The sequence below is a fragment of the Abramis brama genome (assembly GCF_963993115.1).
Source record: "Abramis brama genome assembly, chromosome: 22".
Taxonomy (NCBI): domain Eukaryota; kingdom Metazoa; phylum Chordata; class Actinopteri; order Cypriniformes; family Leuciscidae; genus Abramis; species Abramis brama.
In genome coordinates, this window is record NC_139984.1 from 29,818,426 (window position 1) to 29,838,331 (window position 19,906).

General features: G+C 36.1%; 2 protein-coding genes across 2 annotated transcripts in view; one reads left to right on the top strand and one right to left on the bottom strand.

Moving 5' to 3' along the window:
- Positions 1 to 6,095: 6,095 nt before the first annotated feature.
- The window catches only part of LOC311072953 (uncharacterized protein), a 100,699-nt gene continuing 86,888 nt past the window's right edge, over positions 6,096 to 19,906 (top strand). The window contains exons 1-4 of the mRNA XM_084098331.1: positions 6,096 to 6,208; positions 7,691 to 8,017; positions 10,034 to 10,093; positions 10,627 to 10,869. Of these exons, the coding sequence (XP_083954457.1) occupies positions 6,172 to 6,208; positions 7,691 to 8,017; positions 10,034 to 10,093; positions 10,627 to 10,869 (667 nt within the window). The 5' untranslated portion in view covers positions 6,096 to 6,171. The remainder of the gene's footprint in view (positions 6,209 to 7,690; positions 8,018 to 10,033; positions 10,094 to 10,626; positions 10,870 to 19,906) is intronic.
- LOC311072988 (uncharacterized protein) lies at positions 14,599 to 17,847 on the bottom strand. Its single transcript, XM_084098383.1, has 4 exons — positions 17,730 to 17,847; positions 17,267 to 17,617; positions 16,401 to 16,549; positions 14,599 to 15,035 (listed from the first exon to the last, which is right to left on the bottom strand). Exons 1-3 carry the CDS (start codon positions 17,755 to 17,757, stop codon positions 16,413 to 16,415), a joined length of 516 nt encoding a protein of 171 aa, XP_083954509.1. The 5' UTR covers positions 17,758 to 17,847; the 3' UTR covers positions 14,599 to 15,035; positions 16,401 to 16,412.

Sequence of the window (19,906 nt, forward strand, 5' to 3'; positions counted from 1 at the left end):
GTCATTTATGCCCCCTATTAATCTGCGCTACCCTGTAATGACTTCCTGCTTTTTTATTTAATTATGTAAGGTATACTCTTCATATATACTTTTAACATTGTGCAATTATTGTTGTGCATGCTACCTATGAGAATCTTCAATCAGTATGTAAATAAATATTCTTGTATAAACATGACATGATTAAGGTATTGCTTATTTATTTACTCATTCATTTCATTATTTATACAAAGTCCGTGGTGCCCGCATGCTGTATATGCGGGCACCACGGCCTTTGTATAAATAATGAAATGAATGAGTAAATAAAGAAGCAAATAAGCAATACCATCCCATTCATCTCACAGGCAGAGATTGTGGGCGTGTGAATTACCTATGTGCAGCATCTCTCTACGAGGTTAGTAGTGAAACAGAGTTAAATTACTTAAAAAACAAAGACATATGCAGAGAAATATAATAGCCTATAATAAACCGTTTAGTTGCTAAGCTTTTTTTATATATACTGTAACAACTCACAATATTAGCGAGATTACACAAAAGCAAATAAATATGGTTCAGCCACTTTCATGTGCAAAATTAGTGTATTGTACAACCCATCCATAACATTCATAGTCCAAACCCCTTCAGACACTGATGATAAATGCAGGATAGGCCTAATGCTTGTGTGTACAGTTCATGTCTAAAGTCTCAGGTCTAGTTTATTTATTGAGCCCTATCCGCTACAAAGTAGACCAAAGGGCTGTACAGTTAAAAGCAGTCTACAGATAATAGCAAATCATAATAAAACAGAACACAAGACAACAGTCAATAGTAACAAAAACAAAAACAAACAAACAAAAATAACAAAAAGTAGCAAAGGGAAAGAACTAACATACATACAATAAAACAAAATACAACTGCCAAGATTTCAAGAATTTAAAGCCATAGAAAACAAATGTGATTTCAATCAAGTTTTAAAAATATCAATTGATGGTGCAGATCTGGGGTGCTTCTCAATATCCCTCCTCGTTTCCTCGCTTCTCCGTCCTCCATCCTATGACCTGGAAACCGATCAAGCTCAGCCATCTTGAAGGACATCTCAATTCTCTAATCCCACCGTGAGGAGTCAAGGATCGAGGAGTGAGGAGGCTTCCTGAGGAGCCATAAGTGAGGAAACACGGGTGTATCCTTTGCGGAAGAGTTTTATCGACTAAACGTGACACAAATTCTCCTCCCCCTTCTCATCGGTCACAATCATTTTAATTTATACTTTACCTTTGCAGTTTATAAACCACACATCTCACATATTTCAACGGGGTATCTTGCTTTATTATTATTTATTATGAATTTCTTAAATAACCAAACTAAAACAACATAAGGACAGATCCTTTGAGCGCAGCTGATGACGCAGTGAAGTGACGCTTGAGTGATCAAGTTTTCCAATGTATAAAAAAGCTTTCTTTCAATCCCTCCGTCCTCCTTTTCTTTCCTTGCAGCCTTCCCTCGCATCCTACAGGGGGTGGAGCTGAGACCGTGAGATGCGAGGAAAGGTAATGAGGATGCACAAATAAGAAATGAGAAACACCCCTGATGTCAGGTGGAAGGGTATTCCACAGTCTTGGGCTGGCAACAGAAAAAGCCAGATCCCCATGGAGCCAGGCCATGGGCAGCTTTATAAACTTAGAGTAACACATTATAATGAATCCAACCGGAAGCCAGTGCAGCTTTGCCCAAAACTGGGATAATATGCTCCCTTTTCCTAGTGTTCGTGGGGAGCCTTGCAGCCGCATTCTGGACCATTGCAACTTAGAAATAAGAGATCGACTTGCTCCCAAATAAACTGCATTACAATAATCCAAGCGGGAGGAAATAAACGCATGAATCACTGTCTCAAGATCAGCAGCAGACAAAAAAGATTTCATTTTTGCAAAAGTCCTTAATAGTCCTCAGCGAATGTTAAGGAGTCAAAAATTACACCCATATATATATATAATATAGTGCTATCAAAATTATTAAAAATATTATACGCAATTAATGCAGCATCCATTTTTCCCCGTCATCCTTTGGCTAGTGTTACGTTATATGAACACGCTCTTATTCATGCAAATGCTTTTAAACCACTTCAAGAGCGACAACACAAAAGAGAACGCACTGTCAGAATCGAGTTCTCGCTTGAACAAACAATAACACACACAATTATGCCAAAATGTCTGTTTTGTCCAGTATCCTCATAACAGCAGTCTTACACGAGTTAAAGGAGAAGTTCACTTTCAAAAAAACTTTTGCTGATAATTTACTCACCCCCATGTCATCCAAGATGTCCATGTCTTTCTTTCTTCAGTCGCAAAGAAATTAAGGTTTTTGATGAAAACATTCCAGGATTTCCCCCCATGTAATGGATTCTATTGGGACCCAAACGGTAGAAGGTCCAAATGACAGTTTAAGTGCAGCTTCAAAGGGCTTTAAACGATACCAGACGATGAATAAGGGTCTTATCTAGCGAAACGATCGGTCATTTCCAAAATAAATAAAAAAGTTTAAGTTTTATAAGCACAAACGCTCGCCTTGCTCTGTTCTGTGATGCGCGTTGAAGACGTCACGTAATACGCAATTACGTTGAAAAGGTCACGCTTGACGTGTTTACGAATGTGCGGAAGGAGGACCATATACACATTTTCAAATGTATTTGTGTCAGTTTATCGTTTAAAATGCCCATTTCGTGTGCGTATCCTCGGTGTTTTAATATTAAAAAGCCAAAAAGAACATTTTCTTCAGGACAGAAATTTTTCAAGCGTGACCTTTTCAACGTAATTGCGTAATACGTGACGTCACGAACGCACATCACAGAACAGAGCAAGGCGAACATTTGTGCTTATAAAACTTAAACTTTTTTATTTATTTTGGAAATGACCGATCGTTTCGCTAGATAAGACCCTTATTCATCGTCTGGTATCGTTTAAAGCCCTTTGAAGCTGCACTTAAACTGTCATTTGGACCTTCTACCGTTTGGGTCCCAATAGAATCCATTACATGGGGGGAAATCCTGGAATGTTTTCATCAAAAACCTTAATTTCTTTGCGACTGAAGAAAGAAAGACATGGACATCTTGGATGACATGGGGGTGAGTAAATTATCAGCAAAAGTTTTTTTGAAAGTGAACTTCTCCTTTAAATAAAGTCTTGAAAGAACTTAAAGAGATTGAAAATGAGATGCGAGTCAGATCCGCTTCATGTGCAGTAGCAGCAAATCTTAAAGTCACAGCAACCTAATAAGCTGTGATGTATGTCATTAGTAAATCAAAGTACAAAGGTAACAGAGAAAATTGTAGCTTTAATAAGGATTCATCTATATTTAATTTAAAATGTATGCAGTTAAGACTGTAAAGTATGATAACTATTCACTTTCTGCCAGACAGGAAGGCCAAAGGTAAATATGACATTTATTATAATGGGTTTATGTGAAGATTGTTTTAAGTTCACTTAAATTAAAAATTATTTTTTAAAGCCTACTAAATGTTGAAATTGATAGCTTTCAATTATACTGTAATACTGAAAATCCATTATTAATGTTTAAAAGCAAAAATCATTTATCAAGACATCAGTAACAGCATTAGAATCAGATATACTGGCCTTCACTCTAAAAATATGTCATTACAACAAATATTTAAAATATACTGTCTTTAAGTTGTTTCAACATTAATTTGGAGAGTATATGAGAAATTATTACAAAATAAAAATATTAAAAGCTCAGATGTTTTATTGTATTAATTACAGAAAAATTGTGCGATTAATTACGTTAGTTATTTTTTTTAATCGATTGACAGTGCTAATATATTAGTAGAGAGAGATTTAAAATAAAAATGAAAACATTATGTAATAAAAGTACATCAGAAATTCATAAGCAAATAATTTAGTTTGCTTTCACATCAACCAAATGCCACATAAAAACACCCTGCATTTTGGTTCTGACACTGATTGACTGAGTTTAGAATATGCACCACATGAAGTCAGACAAACCAACAGGTTTCTGCACAATTTACATAGTTTCCAGTCATTTAGTCTGGTGCACTTGTATGTTTTATGGATTGTGGTCTATACCATGACAGCTGTGTCAATAATAAGTGTGCTTATCCTTGAAAACCATCATGCAATATTATTCTAACATCGCAACCTGTATGCCTCTCAACTTTGAACATTTACCATATAATTTGCAATCTGCATTGAAATGGCATTTAAGAATCGCATGATAAGTGCAGTCAAACACACCTGCTGTCTGCAACAGATCTCAACATATTATTATGATCAATCACAAGACACACAAGAACCAATGCGTTTGACATCATTGTAGTCAAATGTGTTACGGGATCTTGTCTATTATTCTCTTTTTGCATAGCTTGACAAATGTCATGCACAGGTAGAGTGCAGAGGAGGAAATGAAGACAGATCTGCTTTTCTTGTAAGGCTATCTTGGAAAATGAGTGATTGATTTACCAGTTTACAAACGCAATGGCATTGTGTCTTAATAAAACAAATTGTGCAACAAAAAAACTTGCATGTGGTTGAGCACCCCTGGTGGCTGAAACGGGTAATTGCATTTTTTCAACAAAAAAAAAATAAGTGCATTGTTTAAAAAAAAGATATATTGTAAATATTTTAAATAACACAAAACAACTAAATGGTGGTAGGTAATACATCTGATTTCATATACTGCTTTAGTAAAAAAAATTAAAATAATTCAGGGCTCTGGGTCATGTGACAAGTAACAGGCTAACGTAAGTCCAGCGATTCTCAGCTAGCATGTAATAGCGTTGTAGTTATCTGGTCGGACTCATTACACCAAAAAATGGACATAATGAGATTTTTAAAACGTTGAGAAACTCAACACACTGCTTTCAATATGCTGTTCAATATGTTTCAAAAGTTGAGAGTATTGTGTGACTGTTCATTTTTCCCATGTCTCAAAATGTTTTAAATGTTTCATGAAGTAGGCTACAACAAAATGCGAAATATAACTTGTTTTTTAATCGCTCTCATTGCCACAATGTGTTTCAAATGTGGAGAGTATTGTGTGACTGACTGTTCATTTTTCCCGTGCCTCAAAATGTTTTAAATGTTTCATGAAGTAGGATACAACAAAATTCGAAATATAACTTTGCTACAATGTGTTTCAAAAAGTGGAGAGTATTGTGTGACTGTTCATTTTCCCCTCTCAAAATGTTTTAAATGTTTCATGAAGTTCAACAAAATGCGAAATATAACTTGTTTTTTTAATCACTCTCATTGCCACATGTGTTTTGAAAAAAGGAAAGAAAAACTTTAAAAATCTTTTTGTTTTGGTTGAAGATAATATTTTAACAGTGCAAAAGTGGTCCACATTTCATTGATCCTAATTGTGTCCGAACGAAGATGCGATTCCAAAAAAACTCATCTACTTCAGAGTTGTCTACAGAACGAAAGCTAATAAGCTACAATTTGCGTTAATATGCAAGATTACATCTTATTCATAGAGCAGACTGCAGCACTGAATGATTTTCGATGTGACAAACATGACCTCTCATGAAATCTTTGTGAAAAACACAAGGGGTCATAATTTAAAAACCAATCGGCCCACACTAGCACCGCCCATGTCTTTCAATATGCTACATCGTTAGTATGCTTTGGCGGGGCTCGTGTGTTTTAATTAGTCAAGAGTATACTCACAAACCAACGATAAAATCCAGTCGCGATCTAAATATCCAAGACGCTGATTAAAATGAAGAAAAAAAAACAAAAGAAAAACAGTCCAGAACAAAAAGAAAAACTAGGCTAACAAATCTTCTAAAGTTAATAAAGTTTTCTCTATTAATTTAAACATAAATCTTTTCCTGAACAGTCTGTCTTTTTCCTCAGACATAATTGTTAGAAGGCAAAAGGAATACAAAAAGAACTAACACATTACCATTAATTGCTGCTAAAAAAATCATGTACATCTGTCTGTCTGTTATGTGAGTTTCCTAAACCGCCTTGTTTATGAATTTTACTCTCCGGTGAAAACAATAAAGGTGGGAGTTTTTGAGAGTCAGTTTTCAGCCCTCGCGCACTGCCATCTTTCGGTGGGACCAATATAAGTGATTTGATTGCAGGTGTCCATCCTGCTCAGTTGAGCTGCAGGCGCAGTATCGAGAGAACAAGAACAAACACATCACAAACATTCATCAGTATGTGGGCTTTCATCTTATGTTTCATCTGTGCGGAGGGTAAGATACACACATTTTTAATGGACTCCTAATGTTAAGTAGGTTGAATTGTGTTTAATTGTCCTCATTTTAAAAGCTCTAAAATTTTGTCTGGAAACTCAGTTTTACTGCTATCATGAAGAAGCAAACATCCAGCTTGACTTGCATAACCATAAACTTCTGTGTTAAAATGCAGGTGAACATGTCAATAAGCAGCATAAATTACTGCTTCATCGTCAGTAAATTATATTTTAAATTTACACAATTTATAATAAATCTAATCAATATGCACAGTAAATAATTGTTCTGACAGTTTTAGTCAATGTTTTATAATCAAATTTGTAGTTTGAAATAATTCTCCTGATGTTCATAGATCAGGAAAGAAAAAGAAAAATGAAACATTTACTTAACATTACACACATTATGTCACTTTAACAGAGAGAGTGATTTAACCATTTCCTGCAACTTCTGGGCCTACTGTGTCTTTGATGAACAAAACTGAAAACTTTTTTTTTTTTTTTTAAATAAGATTTTTGTAATTCCTTGCAAAACTGTAGCATTGTTTAAACTAAAATGTGCCACATTTTTATTTTTATTTCTATTTGTTGGTTTCACTTTTCACAGAACAGAAACAACTTCTGGTCAAGTCATTTATATGCAGCACTGTCTGAAACCACAAGAAGAACGACTTCCTTTATCCCTCCTTAGATCATGTCAAACCACAGACCCGCTGGTTGCAATGCTACAAACATGCATGAAAGAAATCATCAAAGATCTTATCATTTATTAAAAAACATAGCATAGTTCATCAGTTGTTTGTTGTTCAAGCACCCCTTCTGTTTTTAGCCAATCTGCGACACTTCAACCCAACTTGTGCACAAGAGCTTAAATCCGAATTAATAAGAAATTAAATCTACAAACTTTTTTTTTTCTCTGAAAGATATTCAGCTTGAATCTGTGCATCTTTGGTTGCACATAAACCACAACACTTCACAAGACTACAGTGACAATCAACATATAAAAAATAAAAGTATGTAAATGTAAATAAAACAAGTTCCTCGCATCACCACATCACAGTAATCTAATAGTGTTGACAAAATCAACAACAGTATAAACAGTTAAAAAGTCAGTTGCAAACAATAATCCTATAGCAATGACATAATTTATGCATGCTGTAATGTATTTTTGGAGATTGCAACAAATCAATAATATTTCTCAATATTAAATTGTTCTGACAACTGTGCATTGTTGGTCCTAACATGCTTTATGCAGATTCAAAAGGTCCTAAGATTTGGTTATTTGTTATTGCTTTATTTACAGTGTATGCAAAAATAGAAATGACCCAGACTACATTAGATCAGGTTTGTTTGTTTTGTGTCGACCACAGTGTGTTTAATGTGGTGTTTAACTATTGGCTGTAACCATTGAAAATCAACAGGAACCAAAATTGTCAATATCATATTAATAATTTGTTTACCTGTACCTGTTTTCATATTGTTTCAGTGGGTGGAGAGATTGATGCCATTGAAACAGTTAAAGTGAAGGAGGGAGGTTTCATCAATCTGCATCCGGGACTTCATGATCTAAACGGAGACGTTCAGATACTGTGGACGTTTGAAAGCGGCAGACAAAGTACTCGTGTTGCACAGATGCATCAAGGGAAAATTTACACACATTATGACAAGAGACTCACTGGCAGAGTACAGCTAGACCAAGAAACAGGCATTTTAACCATCTCAGACATCAGGATTAATGAATCTGGACTGTATAAAGCATTAATCATTATCAATACACACATCTCAGGATGGAGATACAAAGTTGATGTTTATGGTAAGTTGCAGCTGCAGACACTGTTGAAAAATAACTTTAATAATATAGGATCTATCTTTGTCGCCATCTCTGTTTGAAACCTGAAATTGCAGTTATTTGCAGAGTTATCTTTAATGTTTTGAGGTGTTTGTGTGGGTTGTCTGTCAACACACCAGTGTGGATCTTCACTGTACATCAGTATTACAGCTACTAGGCTACGTATTGGAAGTATATCCAAAATTAGAGGTCTCTACTGGTGATTCCCCAGTTGTCAGTGATGGTTCCGCCATCAAAATGGCAAGTTTAATTCACATCCAGCTGCTGTAAAAAGAGGCTTCAAACGATCCGCCGCCTGCTGCATCCACACACGTGCCGGGACTCCTTTATATACGGACGTGAGGTAATGACGCAAAGACGAACGGCGGCAAACTCCTATTTCCTACGAAAACTGAACTGACCAATCAAATTAGAAAACATTATTACAGGCTTACCTGATCTGTTTCGACTTCGCTCTGACCGTCACTACGGTCTAAATAGAATGAAACCTTTGTTCCGCCATCACTCGAGACCAAAGTCATGCCCATGACCCCGGAGGCGGAGCTTCCCACACTATAAAAGCGGGATGAACATCCGGATCGTCCTCTTACCTTTCTCGCCTCAGAGACCAGGTACAGGTAGGAAAGCTGAATTACAACCGATAATCCACCATTCAGTTCATCACCTAAGTGGTACAGGTACATACATTTTTTCTAGTTTGCATTTAATTACGATGAGACATTAAACCAAGGTCCTGACTCTCTGTGGTCATTAAAAATCCCAGGATGTCCTTCGTAAAAAGAGTAGGGGTGTATCCATCCTGGCCAAATTTGCCCTTTGGCCTCTGTCCATCATCATGGCCTCCTAATCATCCCCATTGTTATGATTCCAGTCTATGTTCCTCTGTCTCATCACATGTTTATTAGTTCCCATTATGTTTAATGTCTATTAGTCTCCCCAGGTGTCTCTGATTAACCATGCCCCCTTGTTATCTTGTTTAGCTTGTTTGAATGTGTATTTAAGCTCTGTGTCTAGTTCAGTCTTTGTGAGTTCTTGATGTTGTATGTTCGTGGTTGTCCTGTTCCCCGAGTCCTGTTCCCCGAGTCCTGTTCCCCGAGTCCTGTTCCCCGAGTCCTGTTCCCCGAGTCCTGTTCCCCGAGTCCTGTTCCCCGAGTCTGATTTTGTCAAGATTTGAGTTTATTTAATAAAGTGTGCTGCACGTGGATCCTGCTTCCTCCTATGTTTCAACTGCATCGTTACACCCAAACTGATAAGCTTCATTACTCTCTCCTCTCCGCCAGAAAGCTGATGATTTCATAGAATTGATGTCACCTGTGCAACACCTGTGAGAACTGCAGTGTTGATGTCTGTTGGTCAGCGAGATTCAGATAATCCAAATTCTTCTGTTCCTCACGACCCTTTTGGTATGAGTCCTAAACCCTATTTAGACCGTAGTAACGGTCAGAGTGAGATCAAAACAGATCATAAATTATGAATAAAAAAATCTTTTTCATAATGTCTCGAGAGAAAGCAGAAAAGGGGTTTCATTCTATTTATGTAACGGTCAGAGTGAGGTCAAAACAGATCATAAGTTATGAATATAACTATGGATCTGTGAGGCCGAAGGATGACTGTCACTATCCTTGTCGATCGAAACACTAAGGGGTTCAAGGTAAGAGCTCCGCCTCCGGGGTCATGGGTATGACTTTCTAAATTGGTTTCATTCCATTTAGACCGTAGTGACGGTCATCCTTCGGTCTCACAGATCCATAGTTATATTCATAACTTCCGGTGTGAATCTGTCTTAGATAAGGAGATAGTTTTGAACACTGATTGGTTATGTACTTCCTCAGTAATTGATTTTAGATCATTTTTAACAACAAAATAAATTACGGATTGCAGCTTTAAGATAATAATGGATTATATATGGTTCAATGGTGATTAAGTCACAGAAATATTGTCCTTTTAAAGGTGAAGTACATGTTTCTTCTCATCCTAAAGCACCTGTCTCTGTTCCTGCCATCAGGAGCAGCTCAGCAGTTACTGTACACACATCTACAGGTGAGTCTTTATGATTAATTATACAATTTACTGCCACAAAAAAATATAGCCTATATAAAAAAAAGTAATTGTGACTTCTTATCTCACAATTCTGACATTTTTCTTACAATCCCAATCTCATTGCACGTTAATTGCAAGTTAGGCCATAAAGATTCTGACTTTTTTTGTTTCATCTGATCTCGCAATTCTTTTTGTTTTCAGAGTTTATATCTCACAATTCTGACTTTTTTCTCAGAATTCTGCAATGTGCAAGGTGTCAAAAAAATCAGAAAAAAAGAACTTCTAGATTTTCTAGATATAAACTTGAAATTGCAAGAAAAATTCACAGCTCACAATTACCTTTTTTTAAAATTATTATTCCATGGCGAATTTCTTTTTCCACAGTTTGCTTCCAGAACTTTTGCAAAAATACATAAAAAATTACACCCCTTTGAGTACTTTTGATATTATATAGTTTGTTGGACTGTTTTTGTAAATTATGACAGTACTAGGAATGTAAGCGCTCTGGAGAATCAGTCTTTCATGTCTTTCAGGAGCATCAGAGGAAATCTGCTCTGTGTTCTGCTCTGTGAGAAATGATCGAGACGTGTCCATCTCGTGGTATAAAGGGAGTGAAATGATGAACCAGACCAGCAATCCTGATCTCAGCATCATCCTCAGTTTACCATTAGAGCTTCATTATAAAGATTCAGAGATCTACAGCTGCATGACTGCAAATCCAATGAGCAATAAGAGCGTCTGTCTTCACATGAAAGAGATCTGCCAACAACATGAAGGTACGGGAAGTTAACATAGAGATCTCTTCCTGACACAGTGACCTCTGAGCAGCTTCTGTGTCTCCACCGACACAGACGTTTAATGAGACAGAAGATGTTTATGAATAAGTATCTTCTGTTTCAGATTGTCTGGATCATTGTGGCGGCACTGAGGCTCTGATTCGACTGGTTCTGTCTGGTCTGGTGGGAATCGCCACTGTTGTATTTCTGGTTGATCATGTGAGGATTCAGAGAAGAGCTGCTGCTTCTGTGTGATTGTGATACTTTTGTGAAATTTTGTGTAATTGCCTTCTTTCTCACCAATAAAAAGAACCAGTTTCTATCGAGAATACTCTGGAAAAAAATTGGATTTCTATTATAACAAAGAGAACAAACATTCTTTTATGGTCTGATGAATATATTTGCAATACACTGTAAAAAATCAAAATGTACATAATGTGGTAACAATTAAATTAAGTGGTAAAATATTTAAATTAATTGGAATAAATATCAATGAAACAACCTGAATACATTAACACATATTGACAACCTGTATGAATACATACATTGAACAGTCATATCAAGTAGAAATAGTTCCTTAACCCAGTGGTTAACCAGTGTTTGACTGGTAACTAGTCCCCATATTCACTTTATACATACCACTTCTTATTATAGAAAATATGCACAAAAATGTTTTATACATGTATCTTTTGTACATTTGTGCACGTATAGATTACAGAATAGATTTAGTAAATGTTTAATAAATGCATTTATAAATAGATTTAATAGATTTTGATATTTAGATTAACTAACTACAGCATTTTTCAATTAGTTAACTAGCACATCTCACAGCTAATGATAATCAATGACACTAATAGGAATCTGATCATTTCTGCAGCGATTCAAATGTTTTCACAATTCACAATGTGACCAATTTAGCCAACTCACTTAAAGCCACACCGTGTAACTTTTCAACCTTCATAATATATTTCCAAGACCCTTGTGATGGTACATCGACTGCCAGAGCCTGACGGGGTCTGTGTCGCTTTTACTGCAACTATGTAACTTCGGGGTTCGGGTAGTAACCAGAGCACAAAAAGAACTACAAAATTCGACTGCTTTACGGCATACGTCACTTCCCCCACCACTTCCTCAAATTCGGACGTGAGCGTTTATATACTGTCTATGGACGTGAGATGCCAACCAGCGTTTGTTTTCGGCTTTCGTGCGTATGTTTTTGTCATGGGGGCTGTTGTGTTTAAACCTGGCCACTTCATGCGTTATCTCATGAAAAGACCAGGTGTAAATGCCCTCCGAAACGCATTCAAGACGGATTTGAATCCGATCGCTCAAACCACTTCAGGAGGAGGTCTGAGACGCATTCCAGACGAAACTGGACAAGTGTGCATCTGGTTGTTGAAACCACATATCCAAATTGTACTCCTCCCAAAAATGCTAAAAAATAAATAATAAAAAATAAATGTGTGAGAGCGTGTTATAGGCTATATGTTATAGCCAGATATTACGACGCGCTGGAACACGCATCACCGCAGATGAGAAGCTGAGCATCAGATCATCAAGACAACGTGCAAACTATCGCAAATCAAAGTGAAAGTAAGTCGCAGATGCTTAACACACAATCATCATCATCATTAAAAGTAAAGAAATGAAATGATCTTACCAGGGCTGTTACTGCTCTCTCTTATTGCGGTCTTTGATTTTCAAATTTTAGCTGATGATCAATAAAATGCAGCTCATATCTGTTGCTTTCGGTGACGTGCACTCCATTAAATCTGCATATAGCGCGAGAATTGAAGATCGGATTTAAATCCGTTTCACACAAACACATTTATGTGACCAGGTGTAAATGGAATTGTTTTGATAAATCTGATAGCTATCCGATCTGAGAAAACGCATGAAGTGGCCAGTAAATAAATCTCTTATTTGTAAACTTGTTTGCATTCTATGTTGTATGTTGTTGCGCTTGCTTGTAGTATGCCATTTTTTTACATGCTGTTCATTCATTTATTGCTGATAATTAGACCAGTCCAACAATTTCCACATGTCTAGCTAGCTTTCGATTATCAGAGCTGTTAACAGACTTGCTAACAAACACTCGTTTCTCTTACGTGTTTTTTTGCGTTATGTTTTATTGCCTAGCTTGCCTCACGAACTAGTTTGCCAGCTGAACTCAGGTGTTGTGAGGTGTATTTATCACGTAGTCCTGAGGGATATCAGACAACGCTGTTGACGTTGATTCCTGCGATTATCATGAGAACAGTTTTCAATATCTCACATAAATATCAGGACATAAATAAGCCTAACGTAGAGGTTGTAAATAAACAAGCACAATTTGCAAACTATTATGATAAATTGCAATAATCATGTCTTCGGAGTCTATGTGTGCCTGTTCCATGCCCTACGCAGGTACCGGTGTACAGGGTGGAGGGTGGAGGGGTGGAGGAGTATTTACGACAGTGCAAGTATTCCACAGCGACTCTAGGGGTCGCTGTTTGACAAAAACACAAATTCTCCACAGTGTGCCTTTAAGTAACAAGGACAGCATTTAAAGTTAAAACTGTTTTATTCAATCTTTTATCTTTTTTCTTATTTGCTTCTGCTTTTATCATCCAATCAATTGACAATGTTCCATAACCAGTTTCAATCTGTCCAGTGGGATTGTGCAGATATGTGACATTCTCTTTCTATATATATCCTGTATATATCCTGTATATATCATGTGCATGTGATTGAAATTAAGACACCATAGTAAATGTCTTTGTTCATAACAGTCTAACAAAGAATAGTCTTCAGTAACACTTGTTTATTTATTTTTTTAAATAAATAAATTCAATTTTCATACAATAAAAAAAGTGGATCAGATCAACAATAACAGCAATAAATATTGCCACAAATGGCAATGATCTTGGTTCAAAACTAATAGCTCATGTAAATGATTAGGTGATACAACTGCCGTGTATCATTTCAGAATCAAATACAACAATCTTTAATCTACACTGATAAGTTATAAGGTTTGATAAAAAAGCTTATGAAAATACATGTTGGCCCCGAAAGAAGCGGACTTTCCCTTTCAAATGGGAAATCACACCTTCTTACTGTTAAACTAAAATAAATATTTAAATATAATACAAAATATATTTAAACTTGAAAAAAAAAAATTACTAATTTAATCTAACTACTAATTTACAAAAGCTACAAAGAGATTTGACCATTGCCTAGCTGTTACAAGAGAATGCAACTATACATTCTGTATGAATACTTTAATAATGTTACCCATCTCAAAATGAAATGTGTGCTTTTACTGAAATAATATTCTATACATTAAACTAAAAGAGACAAATAATATTGTCTCTTTATTTTAATCCGATTGCAATCAATCTAATCATGTCTGGCAACTTGACAAATATGTATTCAGTATCATTAGGAGATCAAAACATTTAGTGGTCTATAAGAATTTGGGAGAGAGCATATTTCTTTGCACACTAATTATAAAATTGTAAAATAATTATTATTTGTAATCATTTTACAAATAATATAACTGCAACAAATAATAATTTTATAATAATAAATATTCATTTTTATTATTTACATTATTATGCAACAAGTAATAACTGTATAAATAATAAAAAATTAGTAAAAAAAAAAATAGTCAAATAGTCAAATAAATAACTGCAACTTATTTGTAGGACTATTGAACATTGACAAAATAAATGTTCAATGGTCCTACAAATAAGTTGCAGTTGTTTTTGGCCATCGTTAGACTTATCCTTTGGCTCCCTCTAGTGAGCAACCTTTAGTGATTGGACACCTAATAATAATGCTTAAAGATTTATAAAAATGACAAATGGGACACCCTATCCTAAATGGGTCTGGTGGAGTTCAAGTATACACATATTTAATTGTTATAATAAGCACCTTTTGTGCCAATACGTTCTGCACATCCCAGATTGATCCACATGTGGGATCAGCACAAATGTCCCAGTAGTTACACTTTTTACTCATAGTTCACTCTGTTTTTCCATTCAGCTTAGTCCTGGACTGGATGAGGTTGCCAGTGAAAAATAATTCCTCCACATTGAATATTTACCAATAACTCCCATAATCACTTAGGGATGGCACCTTCTGGCTGCGGTGTCCTCATCTTGTGACACTTTGTCAAAATTTGCCTGTAAGTCAATACAAAAACAGTTACAGGATGTCATGCAAACCAAGTGAAAATAATGGCCTGGATACAAAAGCATAATCAATAACTATTTTAGCGTTATAAAATCCAAACCATGCCATTTCACAAGGGGTCTTGTTATGCTTTTTTCACTTTTTCAACTTTAGTTAGTGTGTAATGTTAGCCTGGTCCTACATTTCATTTGGCCACTTCCCATTGACAAGCGTTAACTTCCTTGAAGGCGGGTACTCTGTTGAAGTTTAAAACTATTGGATGTGCCCAGAGCCACTCTGGATCTGCCATAACCAATCGTTTAACGTTTGGTCGTGACGTATGACCTCAACGTCATTGTTCTCAGCCACTCCCTCTGTTTGCTGATTGGACAGGTAAAAATTGGCCGGAGAAAACCTGCGAATATACTGCAAACTCAGATGACGAACCGAAGGAAAATGAAAATTGAGCGGAAGTACGTAAGAGGGCGGAGCCAGGCTAGTGTAATGTTGCTGTTTGGGCTAAAAGAAGATCTGCAAGGTTACAAAGCTCAAAGTCCCTCCAAAGTGTGTTATTCTCTTTAACAGAAAACACTTTTCAAGAACGACAACAAACGGCTTGTTGGGACTACACGCTTCTTCCATATCTTAGTCACAATGTCACTCATTTAAATAATCCCCACCCACAGAATAGTGCACAGAACAGTAGTGTGTTGTTGCCATTTCAGAGACGCTGTTTTTTCCACACCGGTTCCAAAATCCCTTTGTTTGGCCTTCCTAAGATGGACGAACTTAGAACTATTTATTTTTAACACCGTTTCTGAACATTATAACCTCAACATTTGTCTGTGCACTGCACATTGTAGGGAGGACAGCTTCCAGAACTTAAGAGAGTACAATACCGGCTACGCACAAAAGCTTCTCCCGAAAGATGGGGCAGTTCCCGTTTTATTGGGACAATTAATTGTTTATGGATCACAACCTGTAACTGTGTTTTATTATTTGTTGTTGAGTTTTCTATCAACAGTTACAATTATATATTTAATGTTGTTGCTACGATGTAAACAAAAGGCAAAGCTGTGTGGCTCCGCTAGCCAACATTACAGTGTCGATATAGTGTTTAGCTACGGGAACTCAACATAGTGTTTGAGACAGAATGGAAAGAGAGGAGCTGCAACAATGTAAAATATCTGAAAAATAATGTTTTTTGAACAATCAAGCATGTAAACTTATTCTTGTACACCCCAAAATCAAAATCAAGACTTTGTAAAAGGGCATAATGAAACCCCTTCCAGGGGAGAAACCAAGTTTTTCATGTTCAGTGTTGTCCTTACTTGACACTGACAGATTTAGAAAAACTGGTCTGTGATGATACTTGCCTTCCTGTTTTTTCAATAAATTTCAGCAATGATAGCAGCAGTGATGAGCACAGGGATGCCCAGTACAGCTGTGGTTATGCCTGCAGTGAATGATTTATTGTAGATGGCAGATGGTGTTGGTCCTGGGCTGACAGTAGTGGATGGAGGCTCTGTAAAAGACAAACAGAACAAAAACGAAGTTCAAGTGAGTTTCTGTTTATCGTGAGACTAAAGATGTTTGATCGGATATTCCTAAGCAATCCGGATAAATATCAATGGATCTATCAGTCTATCCATCCACCACTTTCCATCAAGTCAGGCTTACAAAAACGTTTGTGTTATTTTGACGATCTTTCCTTATCCTAGTTCACAGCTACAATAAGATAGCCTACTGCTTCACGTAGCCTACTATGGCAATGTAATTTGTGCAATATTTCTGAACAACATAACTTAACACGAACAACAATCATTGCTTTCTTGATTGTCCTCCTCACCCCATGAAGTCGTGATAATAACGCATAAAGTCACATGGGTTCAGTCATTCAGAATGTTGATAAAAACTTTGTACTTTTACTGCTAAACGCGATCAAATATCTACCGTAGCCTACAGGTTGGTTGTGATGTCGTTTTAGTTTACCGGAGAAAAAAAAAAAAAAACGGAACTGTTCTTTGCAATTGTTTAAAATGTCATTGAATTGCAATTAATTATTTAACAACGATGCCCCAAAATGAAAAATTATTTCTCATTACTGGCATTAACCCTCTGTTATAGCCTACTTACTGTCCTCTTATTATACGGACTGTGAAGTTCAGATGACGCAATACCACAATGTATTTCATCAAAAAAAAAAAAAAAAAAATCAAAGACATGCTTGTAGGCTACTTACTATTCACGGTAACGTTGTAAATCTTGTTTTCCGGCTGTGTATCGCCCAGTTTGCAGACTTTGTAAAGCCCCGTTTGACTGACGCTGACGTTCGTCAGGATCAGTGTCACATTCTCTTCATCAGATCTCAGTAAGACGCCAGAAATCAAGCACTCGATTTCACAGACTTGATTATGACAAGTTAACTGTGCTATCAGATCCTGTGAGGAGTCTTTGAGACGCATAACCAAAAGCTGTGGGTCTTCGTCCCACTTCTTAATATGAATAAAGATGGTGAGGTTTCCTCCTTCAGACACCGTCAGCGATTCGACATCATCTTCATCATCAATAACAGCAACAACAGCAGCAATGCCTATAAAATATTTCCACCGTAAATATACAACTTTTAGCAAGTAAAGCAGATCCACTATCAAATTATACAATATATAAGCGGTAGTTTTTAAATAAACTGGCACATGACTTACCAATAAAACACGTTACAATTAGCAGCATCTTCTTATCTTAGAATGAAACGTCTGGATTAAAGCCGTCCTTTGATAGGCTACATTACATTTGGTATTTCGTCGCTGATAACTTCCTTCCTTGTTAAACCACAGACACACACATAGCCTACACACACACACACACACACACACACACATACCCTACACACACACAATAGGCTACTGTAGCACACGTGCCTGCACCACCAATAAACATTGTAGGAGATAGACTGTTATTATAGACCTACCACAACATTATTATTCAGATTAACGCATAAGGAAATATTTGTTTAACTGCTGAGTTTTAAAACACCCAAATGTCCTCAATTTGGGGACGAGGGATTGATATAAATTACACTGAAACCATTATAAATGTTTGCTAAAATTGTTAGGCTACAATTAATCTGGTAATGTTAATAGTAAAAATGATTTCATCAGGAAAATGATTAAGTAGTGTTATTTTGGTTTAAAATGCATTCCCCTTTCAGTTTGTCTCTTAAAGGGACGGTGCCCCACAACTGTTCAGTTACAAACATTACAACTGAACAAAGAAATGAATACAGGTTTGAGGGTAAGTAAATGATGACCTTTTTTTTTGTTCTTTTTTTTTTTTTTTTTTTTTGGCCTAACTATCCCTTTAACAATGTGTTAACCAACCCCAAAAATTGTAAGAGAAATGTTGACACTGAATGCGTTTCAAGCTTTCATTTGTACACTGTAAATACAAACCTATAGAGTCAATAAAACTGGTAACAATTTGCACTCACTTTGTTTGGGTACAGATTCATCCTGTGTTGAGTAAAGACCTAGATTTAACAGCTATGACACTTAAAGAAATTTGGTAAAGTCTAAAGAGTATTATAAATTCTTTATTGCATACATTTAAAATATAGCTTCTGTGTGCATAGCAAATGTTTGCAATGAACAAGAAGTTTGTGGTCTCTCCACTGACATTAGCACAGCTACAGTATTGCTCATTGAGTGGAACAACACGCACCATAAACTTAATTCATAGCCACCCACAAACTAACCACAAGCTGTATATGTCATCACAATGTTAACTGCAAAAACTTCAAGATAAAATAAACTTGTTTAAATGTCACATTGTCAGTGAACAATAAATACTAACAAGACTTTACTCAAAAACACAAGAGTGAAATAATCGGAAGTGAGTGTGCTTATGCCCTACTCACTCCCCTGAAGTGGGGACTTTGTAGTAATGTATATATATATAATGCCAAAACATTATAAACAGTAACAGGTAAAGTAAATATCTTTGATCATCTCTTAATAAGGCCACATATTAATGTCTGGATAGATTAGATGGTCAGCAAACAATTAGTTCTCGTAATCAACATGTTGGATGCAGGTGAAATGGATCGGAGCGACTTGAAAATGGCCAAATTTTAAGGCAAGGCGAATGGTCAGAAATTCTCTGAAATGGCAAGAAATGTTAGTGGTGAGAACTTACCACCAGTTTCTGAAGAGGGACAAACCAAAAACCCAGGACAGGGTGTTGGGCACCCATGAGGGCAACGAAGGCTATCCCGTCTGGTCCAAGACAACAGAAGGTTTATTGTGGCACAAATCACACAAAATTTGAATGATGGTTATGGGAGGAATGTGTCACAACTGCTGCGTTTGTAGCTAGAAACCAATCAGAATGCCTATGATGACCCTTTATAGTTGTCAAAAAGAATTGTAAAAATATGATACCAGCATTTTCCCTCTAGCATTTTGAGCGCTGTAGAACGGATTCTTAAACACTTAACTGATTCTTAATGAGGATGATAAATGATTATTTTTGGTTTTATATGTAGATATTTTGTCACTAGTTTCATGAAAAACTAAATAGTTCATTCTGTGGTTGTGGTCATGACAGCGGCACTGTTGTATTTCTGGTTGATCATGTGAGGATCTGCTCAGTTCAGAGAAGAGCTGCTGCTTCTGTGTGATGATGATACTTTTGAGAGATTTAGTGTAATTGCCTTTTCTTTTTTCACTCTTAAAAAGATGCTTTGGTTCTGTTGTATTTTATAACTATATGAACCAGTTTTTATCAAAAAAATAAAATTAAAATTAAAATAAGCTCTGTAATATATACATAATAACATAATTTCTGTTATAACAAAGAGGCTCTTTTTCTATGGTTTAAAAAA